We start from the raw sequence: 12,916 nt of genomic DNA, 5'->3' as shown, positions 1-12,916 counted from the left end.
GCGTTTTCAAGAAATGTAGCACACGCGAAACAGCGGAGAAGAACGAGTCACGTTTTATCGGAACGCATCCGACGATGTAGCGACGTGCCGCGTTTCTCGCTGAATCGCAGACACGCGTGTCTCTCTATCTCTTTCTCCCTTTGCTCCCCGAGCGACCTAAATCGTTCGGCCGAGGAGTCGCGTTCACCGGACGAAATAACCCCGAAGGTAATGCGATTCTCTCCAACATTTCGACTTTCCTTCACCCTGCTCCCTTGTTTTCCCGCAACTTTTCTCCCCGTTCTCCAAAGTAAATCGATTTGTCGATGAAGAAAGTTTGCGTTCGACCGAGTCTCACCGCGGCGGAATAAACGTCGACGTTTCCTCCCGATCGCTAAAAACTTGTCGGCAACTCGATCTGCGCACTCCACATCCAGATTCCGTTGGATTCCTTCGGACGATCGGATCGTCGCGACGCGGACCGACCGCGTGCAAACGGGAACGAAGAAAGGGGAATATTCGTAACGTTGGAGCAGAAAGACCCGCGCGTAGGGTAAACGGATTAACAACGTCGCGATTCCATCTATTGCGGGTCTTCCCTTTCCGTGCGAGCTTCCAGCGATCGGATGAATCGCGATCGGATGCCCGCTCGATCGCGTCGCGACACCCACGGTTGCCGCCCGTAGATACCTTTCCCGATCGAACTTCTCGAAATAATTGGCTATACAGATCCCTCGTGCTTAACACCGTTATACTTTGCATCGTTACGCTTCGACGCGATGTCTCGCTAACGTTCAGTTAGTCTCATCAGGCATCGAACGACTCACGGTGGAAGCACATTTGTTACGTAAAGAGGAGGATGGAAAATTTCGTTCGACGTTGGCCACGAAGGTTAGAAATCGTGGCATAAAACTCGTACAAAACGCGTTTAGCCGCTTTCGCGATGCTTAGCAACGGTATCGAAATTGTTAGCGAAACATCGAACGTGTGCAACCGGGACGCAAGGGACGGGAGACAGACGCACCTCTGAGCAACGTCGGCTCAGCGACGTACCTTTTCTACTTACCGGTGGAACAAGTCCGCTGTACCCATCTATCTCGCCGAAATAACTTTCAGTACGTAGAGCCGGTACCGGCGGCGACTATGGCAATAAATCGATATAAGCGCGTAAGCCTCTTACCTACCTAATAGCGTAATATTCTGTCTATGAAGAATAATTTCAAACGGCGTGTGGAAAACGCAGCAGCGAGCCACGCGAAGAGCTGGACGGTGGACTTGGACGCGTCGAAGAGTGGCAAAGCTTCGGAAAAATTGGTGCGAAAATGTAACGGTGGCTGTTTGCTCGCTCGATCAAACGAGAAGCTCCATCTCGTTCCATTTGTATCGGTAAACTTTAGTACGGAGAGGGAAAGACTCGCTCTCGTCGATGGAACGCGGGTCGACAGAGGCAAAGGGTTTTTCCCAGGTCGACAGAGAAGTGCGTCGACACACGGAGCCTGGCATCGATCTCGCCTGCCGCGGCCACGAGATCCCCTTTGAAAGATAAAGCGATCGTTGCCAGCCCCAGCTTGCTTCCTGTCGCGGATAGCCCAGGAGAGAAAACACGGTCGAATCGAACAATTAGCGTTCGATCTGGATTCGCCGATCGTGTAAACGCCTATATTTGGTCGTTCGGTATGAGGAGGGACGAGCAAGTCTAAACACTCGGGTCTTCTTCGGCAACGATTTGTAGAGGTTCCTCCTCCGTTAGTTTGCAACGAGGTCTCGCGCTATGTTTCCAAGGTTTCAAACAGTTAGTTTACACGTAGTAGTTTACGCATCCAGTTCGGAATAAAATCATCCTTGTAGCTAGCCGAGAGGTTGGTCCTTCGAGAAAGGTTCCTATCTGATCGATGCTTCGTAACCACGAGCGCGGACGATTAACATGAAAGATTTATCGAGCAACTTCTCGTTTGTTACAGCACCGAAAATCCAATGACAAGGAGGTGCTGCTGCAGGACGTGAGCCTGCACAGTAGCGGACGGTACAAGTGCGAAGTGAGCGCGGAGGCTCCTAGCTTCAACTCGGTCAGCGCAGAAGCCAGCATGGAAGTCGCAGGTGAGCGAACCAGTCTGCGTCAACCCTACGTCTCTCCTACTCTGATCTCTTTCCGTCTCGCTTTGAGTCCGTCCTCGGGTTGCTCCGCTAGTTAATAATCCTTTGATCACCGCTATCGAACCGCCATAATTTGCGCCAAGCGTTCGCCATTTCCGAGTTTCGGTCTTCTCTGGTATTCGAGGGGAACGTAAACGGGCAGAAGGAAGAGAATCATCGGTCAAATATTTCCACAGCGTCGTTCCGCAAGACGGATGGATGGATGTCAACGTTGGTCCAAAGTGGAATCGATCGAGCCAAAAACAGACTGTCGGCTTTTGCTCCGCTTTAAAATCGATCATAGGGACGATCAAGGTGTACCTGTGTACTGGAACAAAACGAGGATACCTGGCGACCCATTACCGCGAATAGCCGTCGTGTGGCTTCGGCTTTAGCTGGCTCGCGCTTCCATCAACCTGCACTCTAGACCTACGACAACGGAAAACTTCGATCTTTCTTTGGAGCGTTAAATTTTAGGATCGCGTAAAGACGAGGCAAAGTCCGACGAATATTACGGGGATCGTAACGCGGAGCCGCAGACGCGTGGATGGATGGCAGCAGCGAGGAACAAAGAAGGAAGAGACGGGAAACTATAAACGAAAAGGAAAGGCTTCTCGACCGTAAAAGCATCGTCGGCTCGATTCTCGGGAAAGGAGTCGCGACGCGGCAGACTAAAGAGCCGCGCACCGCCTTCGAAAGCTTTCCCGTGGCGTCTTCGAAAACGATGAAATTTCCTTTCTGCGTCGTGTTCCTCTTCTCGTAGTCCGGCCGCGCTCTCCGACCCATGCACGATCGATAACCCACCACGTACCCGCCATTACCGTACCTTTACCGACCTCGTGGAAAATTTGGTACACGGCAAATAACCCGCGGCCATAGTTCGTGCCTCTGCCGAATTCCTCGTTCTTCCAATCTTTCTCCTTTTCTACCCTTTTCTTCCTTTCGCCCTCCTCCGCTTCCTCCCTTCCTCCCTTCCTCCTTTCCTTCCCTCCTTCCTTCCTTCCTTCCTTCCTTCCTTCCTTCCTTCCTTCCGCGAAGCTAACGCATCCCTTCGTTCAAACCGCAAGTGTCGACGCAAACGAAAAGCTAACAAGAAACCGCATGCCACGGTTCTTCGAGCCTCTCTTTGCGAACGTTTATTCCACCCAGTCTAAAGTCCCGTAACCAAAGATTTTCGCGTTTCTCGTAAATTTCAATTTGCTGCTCATTCTCGCTCCGACGAGGAATATCGCGTACGCCTCGCTTCGAATACGCAAACTTGTTCGCGGTATAGGAAAGGGGAAGCGCGCGGATAAAGTCTCTCTCTCTCTCTCTCTCTCTCTTTCTTTGTCTCTCGATAACGAGAAGCAAAAAAGCGAGAAGGAGAGAGGAGAAGCAAGGTCCCGTTGTAAGCCGAATCGTGTATCTTTGCGCGTAAGGTTGAAGGCGACGCGCGAAAGGATCAATCCGGCAGCAGTCGCGAATGGCTTCGTTGAATATTCTAAGCGGGGTGTCGTGACAGCTTCGAAGGCTTATCGAGGGGATGAACTTTTATCGCGATCGTGCTCTCGAAAACGATCCGACGGCGGAACGTTTCCTCCAACTGGTCCAGATTAAATCTCGAGTCGCGAACGCTGGCAATCTTGCTAAGATATTCGAGAAATAGGAAGAGCTTCGATCGCGCGTCGATCGATCTACGCGACGGTACGCGTGCTCGCGCAATGGAAACGCCAGCATCGATCGTTCGAATTCGCGAGTGATTCTTCCCATGTACGATACTTACATTCGGATTTTCCGTTACATTGCATCGATCGAGGAAACTAAAAGCGAGCGAAAGAGACAGAAGATGATTCGCGGTATTGCGAAACGACTGTCTAAATAGAAAAAAGTCGTTGGTATTGGTACGTCCAACGATCGAATCCAAAATACGTGTAAATTAGGTCGTTGGGGAAATTCGCAACGAAGAAAAGATATTTGCGGATAACGTGTCTTTATAGAAGCTTCTTTCATGCTAACGTTTCGCTATTTATGGCGGAATGGAATTGAATACTTCGACTGATTTTATATTCAACGGTACACAAGGTTCTCCCTTTGTTGTTCGGAATCATTTTTTCTCTCGGATATTCTTCGATTTTTCCCGTAATTACTGCGTTTAAGAGAATTCGGCATTTACTTGCTTCACAGAAGAATAATAAACGATTCTTTTTCAATCTTGGAAACGTTATGGCGTGTGTATATATCTTCGAACGACTTAATATTGGAATACCGTAACGAGTACGAACGAAACGGTCTCAACCGTCTTAACCCCTTGCCGTACTTTAGCGAGTCAGACTCGCGATATTCGTGTTTGGCCCAAGTATCTGGTCGCGAGTCTGACTCGCTAAGGAACGTCATTTAATCGTCGCTGTTTCTCGCGAGAGATGACGTTTGCAGTGGCGGATCTTGCGGATGAAAATCGGTATCTAAGTTTTACGATAACGGCATTAACTTCGGGCGGCGGTAAAAAATAATCGATTTTCGACCGCATATACTTACAAATAAAAGATATACGTCGTATTTGATTTTGGTCGAAGGAAAATAGAAGGATCGTAAAATGTGTCAACTGGTTAATTATTTTTGTCGCAACGAAATTAATGCGACGGTTAAAACTGGCTAAATTGAACGACGTAATAAAAAATAAGCAGAATCATGGCTTGTTCCCGATCAAATACTATACACGCAACAGATGAGTCGTTCCTTTGTAAGGGATGAGCGTGGAAAGCGTCGTTGAATTTCGGTCGTTAACGAGGAGGTCCTTATCGTCGTTCGCGTAGATCGCGTTACAAAAAGAGCCTTTAAATTTAAAAAAGCCACGAGACGAAGCGAGACGGAGAGTAGAGCGGAGCGTGGATAGCAGCGAGGAGAATAAGCGACCGCGCGTAAATGTTCTCGATGTGATTGCAGTTCTGCCGCAAGATGGGCCGTCGATAACGGGCGAGGAGAAGGTTTACGCGACCGGCGACGTCCTCGGGCTGAATTGCACCAGCGGCAAGTCCCATCCCGCCGCGACGCTCAAATGGTTCATCAATAGGGAGCAGGTGAGAGAAACGCGAGCTTTCCGTTCGCCTCGCCGGAACTTTGAGAAGCGGAATCGTCGAATAAGCTTTTGCGTGCTCACCGGTGTAATGGTCGATACGTCGAGAGTTATATATTTTAGCACGGCTCGAAAGTTATAGATTTAGACTTTAGAGACAGACAGAGAGAGAAAGAGAGAGAAAAAGAGAGAGAGAGAGTCCGAAAACGTGCGGATAGGCGAACCGTGACGACGGAGCAAGACCTAGAGATCGTTAAACGGATGAGCGAGCGAGGGAAGACGCGGAGAGAGGCGCTCAGAAATGACGATGGCAGAGGCAACGATACCGGCAACGACGACGATGCTTGATGAGCCAAAGCTCCAATTAACGAGCTGTGGGAGAACGCGCGCGTAGTAGGGCGCCAGTCGACTCTACATTCGCCTCGCTGCACCAACGTGCCACCGCCAACCACCGCTTTCCGGGAACGTCCTCTTTTGCCTCGGCTACTCTCTGCAACTCGACGACTTTTCGACTCTCTCTCTCTCTCTCTCTCTCTCTCTTTTCTCTTTTCAGAGAAACAAGAGCCAACGAAGAATAATTCGAGAAACAGAGGCAAGGAGAGATTGCTCGAAAGAAAGAAACGGCGAGGAGGAGGGAAGGACGAGAGAGACGGTCGGCGGAAGAAGGAAATTCGGGCAACTCGGTTAACTGCTAATTAATCCGCGTCACGTAGTCGAAGGGAATTTAATTTGTCTGGGAGAAAAGTCGGCCGAGTCGAACCGGTCGAACAAAGGAAAACCGCGATCGAATCTCGCGTTTTCGATCGTCCGCGTCTCGCGGTAGATCGCCGGGCCGCGAGGTCTCGTCACTCCGAGGATTTAAAAATATAATCCGCAAAGCGCAGGCAGTTGAAGCGAGTAGACACGAGCTCGCAAGTTGCGCGCGTTTAAAGATTACGTCGATGAACGTCGCTGCCCCTTTAGGGCTTCGCAGCGAATCGCGCGCGCCGCGACGGCTCGAAAAGTTTCCTATTATCCGACTCGTCGTCTCCCACCTCCGCGTTGCTCGAGGAAAACTTGCCAACCTTCTCGACGATGTCCATTAGGAGTTGAGCGAGTTTAGCGCGCCACTTAACGCGAGTGTAATATCGTTTCGAAAACGTTCTCGTCGTGACGACTCTCGAAAGATTCGGCGACAAAGCCGACGGGGATGGCCGCAAGAGGCCTTCGACTTTCCACGGCCCGCGGCCCTCGATCGCTCGCGTTCCGCCTCCGGCTGCACTTAATCTTCGATTCTCTTTCAATTACCCGGCTTCGGGCGATCGAGCGAACAATCCTTTCTAAGGCTGCGCCTTCTTTCCTCTCTTCGTTCGCGTCATCCACTTTGGAATTTACCGAAACGCGCCGACAGATCGATCGATGCGTTCGATCAGAAACAAGAAAACAGGAAAACAAGAAAACAAAAAAACAAGAAAACAGAAAACAAAGAGGGAAGGAAGAGGAGCGCCGTTAAATAGCGAGAGTACGCGCGAAAGAAACGAGAGATAGGAGGCTCGACGAAGTTTGGCGAAGGAGGAACGAAAATAGGACGGAGACGCGATCAAAGGGATCGAGAGAAGCAGCGCAAGCCGAGGAGAATACGGCTTAAAAATGATTTAATTTCGAGGCTCGTTTATCTCTCGGTCTCCGGTCCGCTCCCCCTTTCGCGAACAGATTCACGGAAGAAGCGGATGAAAATGAAGATGAGGATGAAAAAGGAGAGGCAATATAGTTTCGATAAAACGAGGACAGCGTGCGCAGTGTCGGTTCCTTGCTACGGAATCCTTAGGACTCGCGCGCGAACGTTCAACGAGCAGATTTTCTCGGCAAACGTAGCTGCCGCGCGTCGGCCTTTCATTTCGCGAAAGCAAGACGAAGTTCTTTGCTCGGGTAGCCCGCGGCTGCGAATCTCGTTTGCTCTCGGAGAAAATCTCGTCGCCGCGACGTACCGCGACCTTTCGACTTGGCGTTTCGACTACTCGCCTTCCATCGCCGGTACTAAAATATTTCGGATCCTCTGGAACGCGTATCCTACCCGCGATGAAATATTCGAATCACTTCGAACATGGTTCAAAGCCTAAAACTCTAAACGCCCCGTCGTATCGTTCTTTTCGTCCTCGCGAGCATCGTCGCTTCTTTCGCTCGTTTTCTGTAACTCGTCGATGTTCGATCGCGAGAATTCGACACTGTCGCGCGACGATAAAAAGGAAGTTTGACTGGATCCTCGAGGCCGATCGCCCTGACTGTCTCTCACACGCTGCAACTCGTGGAACACGTCCCGTCGCGTTTGTTTCAGGTGAAACCAGACACGGAAATGGTGTTCGAGCAGCACGGACTTTATTCGGTGATATCCAGTTTACGACTGCAATTGGAACCGGATCACATCGCCGGCGACAAAATAAACGTCAGGTAATTCCGCCCTGGACAATCTCCTCCCCACCCATCACAACCACCACCACCAACACTCACCAACACTCATATCATCACCGCCACTCTGCCATCACTGCCATCGCTATCATCGTCAACAGCCCGACTCGTCCAGCCCCGACGATTAATACGTCTCTATAAATTTTGTCGAAGATGCGAGGCGACCGTGGTATTGGACTCGATGTCGGACAAGCCACGCTTCGAGACGCGCACAACGGAAGTTTTCGGTAAGCTCTGCCTCGTTACGATCTCCGCGACAATTCTCTGTTCGGCTAGTTGCACGCGAAAATACGCGATATGCGACAAGTAGCCACACGTATAACGGCTATAAACGTATACTTTATTTTCCAACATGTACATATCGTATGGATGCATTTGGTAACGCATATTTAATGACTAAATTGCGTGTGCGTAGTTCGTTACTCGAATGGCAACGATTTTTACCGCGGCCGTAAATAAACTCGATATTAATACAACTTGTCTATTTTTATCGAAACAGAGTTTATTACTGCACTATCGTAATTATCGATTCCACCTTGTATATTTTAATTACGGATATATCGAACTGTAATCGTTTTATCCTGTGTACAACGAGTATAGCTACGTATAGTAGGACGTTCTGACGGGATTAAGAGGCAATACGTAACATTAGGTTGTCCGAAAAGTGCCTTTCTTTTACAGGCCCGTCTCTTACAACGACGCATCTTTATACGAACATGAAACCTAATCTGTCGAACGTCGTGATCTTTATTTTGTGTGCAAAATATATTTTTCCACGCGCCGCTGAATTTTAGCAATTAATTTATACGAGCGACGGGACGAGAAAGTCTGAAAATCGCGGTCTTAGATGGCTGCTACGTATATATCGCGTGAGTATTCGCGCGAATACGTCTTTTACGTGCGTATCTTCGTGCGAAACTAGCCTTCCGGTTTCCTTTTCTCGTGTCCCACAACGCGCCTTTCGTTCGCTTCTCGTCGGCCGCGTCCTCTTTCGAAAAATGAACGAACGAAGGAGAAGCGAGAGCCGTCGAAACGACGGACGCGTTAATTAACGCGTGCCTGACGGCGCGAGAAACGATTACCTCGTTATTTCTCAGCGAAAGAGGCGCAACCCCGTAGAAAGCGAGAAGGAGAAGGGGAAAGGGAGGACGCGAGGAGTCACTTTCGCAGGAAATTAAGCATCGTTCGCGCGCTCTAACGAATTAAGGATGCTTTACGATCGTCGGTGTCCGTGGAACGGGCCTGCACCGGCCGCAAAGTCGGCTCGAGCTTCCCTCGAGAGGCGCGCGCTCGCCCCAACTACCAAAATTAAAACAATAATTTACGCTCGTTTACCTTTCGCCTCGGTTTCTCCTTTCTTTCTTGTTCAACGCGAGCGATCAATTCCATACATTAGGTTACGATTACGATCGATGTAGATGGTTCTGGCGGATTAAGCAAATAGAATAAAAAGTTGGTCGAGTTAACGAAGCCTCGATATCTGAAATGTTACGTTCGCGCGAATTAATTCCATCAAACTCGTTACGCGTGTACGCGGTGGCTCGCGAAAATACTCGAATATTTCTAGAAACTTTCGCGTATATATCGTAGGAAACGTTTCAAAGTTCCAGAAACTTACGGAAACCTTTTACGAATACATTGTGTATCACGCACAGTATTTCGAATTACATCGCCGTTGTAACGAGTTGCGAGTATCGTGGATATAACGTTAGAGTTTCAAACAAACTCGAAAATCTATATTAAAGCTACGGATATTTGGTACAGTGATATTTTCGGCAATAATTCCAGATATTCCCCTTTCAAATGGAAGTTCTGCCGTGCTTGATTATTTTTGGCAGTGCTTCGGAACGTTGGTCGGTCGGAAAATTCATCGTAATCAGAATCGTGGCCTTAGTTATGCTCGATCACGAATTTTACGATGACGAATGAAATCGCGTGGGTCGCCACGCGATTCGGAATGAAAATTAAAAGAGGTGGAAATAAAACATAATCGAGTGGAAGTAGCGTTTGTAGAGAACGATCGATCGCAAAGGGAATGGGAAATTTGGTCGCCGCCTCTCGGACGGGACGCCCGTGAAGGGTAAACGTCGGCCGAAATCGCCAAAGGGGACGGTAGCGGAAGCGAGAGAGCTTCGTGCAAAGGGAAAAGAGAAAGAGAGAGAATGGCGAACGTCTCGACGAAATTGCTCTTAACGATCTTCGATTTTCTCGTTAGACCAAGTCGTTCTTGGAAGCGACGTACGTCGCGTTGCCGCATTTGCCGCTCTCGCTCTCGTTCCTCTCCACCCTTTGCATCCTCGCGACTCCGTTACCTACCAAATTCTCCTAGGCCGAAACTTTTCGAGAAGATCCAGGCTAAACGTCCAAGAACAAAGTTCCAATCGTGTCGGCTTAAAAACTTGAAATTTCCGCTTTGACGAACCTCGCTCGTAAACGTTGTTCTCTTCTAGCTTGCTTCTTCGAGTCTAGGTTTCCCTCAACTAATTGGCATGCATACTTTACCAGGTGATGCGAAACACTTTGACACTTTCTTCCTAATACCAATGTTTCGTAGATGGAACTCGTAAAATTCGCTAAATACAAAAGTTGCATTTTTGCTTGGCTATCGCGCGATAGATTTCAAAAATCAACGGCCAAATTATCCGCCAGGAACTTTTCCAACGGTAAACAGGGGATGCCAAGGTGGATCGAATAGCGCGTGTATCAAAAAGTAGACAAAAGTAGTGCGAACAGCTTCGAAGATATTTTCAGGGATCGGTTTAGTGTATATAATAATAATCTGTATTATCAGCAAACGGATTAGCACGCTAAAACATATTATACATATTTATAAAGACCTCGTCGTGGTTTTCGACGATCAAAACGAAACGCGTCTTCCGTTAAATGTTTCAGTGGAAGGACAGGGCAGCCTTGCAACGCCTTCCGTGTGCCTGACAGTAGCCAGCGCGCTACTTCTCCGACTACTGCCAACCTTGGTTTAGGAATAAACGTGCGAACCGCGCGCGGCCGGCCGCGTTCGCGTCCACGAGACGCAATTGCCACGCGCACGACTGGACTCCATCGAGTAGGAAAGAAGAGAAGATGAGAAACGCAAGGATGGAAGAAAGAGACGGATGGACGATCGTCGTACCTAGCGATCAAATGCTAATAGAAATAATAGGGAAATATCGTTGGAAGGCTGAACGAAAATACCGCGACGATCGAACAAACAGAGAATCGAAAGGCGGGTCGGAGCCGGAAAAATTCTGGTTCGCGGAGTTGGCGAGGGACGAGTATCGCTTGGCTACTTGGCCGATGGGTGATCGATCGGGGCACCGGGGTCGCCGTGAGGCAATCGCGGGGCAGTCGCGGGCCCGGGAAAACGCGCGCGCGGATTATCATCCCGTTGGACGGCACGCGACTCGAAAATACGATTTACGAGCCTGTAAGCGGATTAATTTGGACGATTCGACGTGCACGGGATAGCGTAAATATTTGTCTGGAGCGCGTAGGGAAGCGAGTCGGCGATTCTTTCGCGGCGATTCCGATAGAAATCCGCGACGAGCGAGAGCCGCGACCGAGCGAGACGTCTCGACGATCCACCCCGCGCATATCCGTGTTTCTCTCGCATGACGCGCATCCGCGTAGCACGCAACGATACCTACGTGTACTCGTTATACGGCTTCGAAGCTTTTAACTCCCGTTGTAATTCCGAAAAGTCGGGACGAGATCGGTCGCGCGGTTCTCGCTCTCCAACCAAGAACGAACGAACGAGAAACCTAGAGATTTCCGCTTCCCTTCGCGTCCGCGACTTCTCTCTTTGTGTCTGTATACTTTGTACATAGCTGCGACGCCTGCACGCGCGTACATCTGCCGTTATCTACGAAAACTAGATACACCTCGTCGAACATTACGATAGAGAAGAGAAAGCATTGGATCGCGAACTTTATTCGCGCTTTCCGTAGAAACGTAGACAACGTGGCGCGGCGTTTTTCCAAAAACCGGATCCGTCGTTCGTTTCGAAACGAGCTACGATCGGGGCTGCGCAGTCGAACAACTCCCCGAAACTACCGTAAATCGGACAGAGATTACGTACTTGTGTGTATGGCCTAATGTATATACGTATACATAATACATATATATATATACATACATATATATATATTTCGCATATTTAGTAAATAAATCGTATTTCATTACAAAAGCGATTCTCAAGCCCGACACGTCCCGCCGAATACCCTCTGGGTTGGTACTCCTCGGGCTAAATAATAATATCGCCTCAGCCGCGATTCACTGGAAACCTCGATCCTGGTATACTATACGGTGGGTCGTCGGGTGTTCGTTGCCTCTGGCCGGGCGTGTACCCACGGCCCATTATCTCCTGCCCATTTACGTGTACGCGAAACAGACGAGCGCGATTAGAAGATCTCGGCGTGTTCCGGTGGCTCGATCGGCTTTCGCCGTCGGACGTGGAGGATCTCCGGCTGTTCCAGTGGTCGAGAAAGAATTAATGGTCGTTCGTGCCACGGGACAATACGGGGCAGAGGACGCGCGGGGATCGTGCAAGGGGCGCCCCTTAACTCGATACCAGAAGGAAATTCTCGAGAGGATAAACGGTCGGTCGACGCGAACCGACGCGAGTCTCCCGGAAGACGATCGATGCTAATGGCCCGTGCCAGACCAGACGGCCTGCCTCGTCCTTTGAATATGTATCGACGCGTGCTCTCCCTTCGTCTTTCGTCGTTTCGCCTTTCTATTTTCACCTTTCGACGCAAACAACGACAGAGGCTTCTTCGTGCTCTCGCCTTCGTCTGTCGGAGTGCGCGCGATACCTCGCGGTCCAAACGAGGAGGCGACGAGAGTGCCAACCATCGAATCCGATTACGAGCGGTTAGCATTCGGCGCCGGCTCGAATTTGCTCGATTTGTAAGCGAGCGAGTGTGTTGGACGTTCGTCGACGAGTCGAATTGGCGAAACGGGAGACGAGTTTGGCATCGAGGAGACCAGGGAATCGATGCGCGGCAATTATAACCGCGTCGTTGTCCCTTCTCCTTCCTTTCTCCTCCCTCTCTCTCTCTCTCTCTCTCTCTCTCTTCCTCGTTCCATTCTTCAAATATCCATTCTCTCTCTTTCAATTTACCTCTCTCGGACGGATCATTGACTTTTTATTCGTCACGATACACCAAAAATACACGTATGACGCGTAACAGGGAGTGGGAGGAGGAGAAATAAAGTCGATATCTCTCGGTATTACGTAGTTGAGGCCAATGACCGGGAAACGGGGTCGCGATCTCTTAAGTCGTCCGCGAGATCCTTTTTTAAAGTATT

The 12,916-nt window shown here is 49.6% G+C and overlaps 1 protein-coding gene across 9 annotated transcripts in view; it reads left to right on the top strand.

Moving 5' to 3' along the window:
• Window positions 1–11,742, top strand: part of LOC100648570 — a 141,833-nt gene extending 130,091 nt beyond the window's left edge. For all 9 annotated transcript variants that reach the window (XM_048412247.1, XM_048412248.1, XM_003400336.4 and 6 more), the window contains 5 exons: window positions 1,941–2,076; window positions 5,035–5,168; window positions 7,479–7,591; window positions 7,763–7,836; window positions 10,502–11,742. In XM_048412247.1, coding sequence (XP_048268204.1) covers window positions 1,941–2,076; window positions 5,035–5,168; window positions 7,479–7,591; window positions 7,763–7,836; window positions 10,502–10,590 — 546 coding nt within the window. In that variant the 3' untranslated portion in view covers window positions 10,591–11,742. The remainder of the gene's footprint in view (window positions 1–1,940; window positions 2,077–5,034; window positions 5,169–7,478; window positions 7,592–7,762; window positions 7,837–10,501) is intronic.
• Window positions 11,743–12,916: the final 1,174 nt, after the last annotated feature.

Source organism: Bombus terrestris, chromosome 14, assembly GCF_910591885.1.
Source record: "Bombus terrestris chromosome 14, iyBomTerr1.2, whole genome shotgun sequence".
NCBI classification, from domain to species: domain Eukaryota; kingdom Metazoa; phylum Arthropoda; class Insecta; order Hymenoptera; family Apidae; genus Bombus; species Bombus terrestris.
Note: the sequence above shows the minus strand (reverse complement) of the source record. Positions and strands in the feature narration are given on the sequence as shown.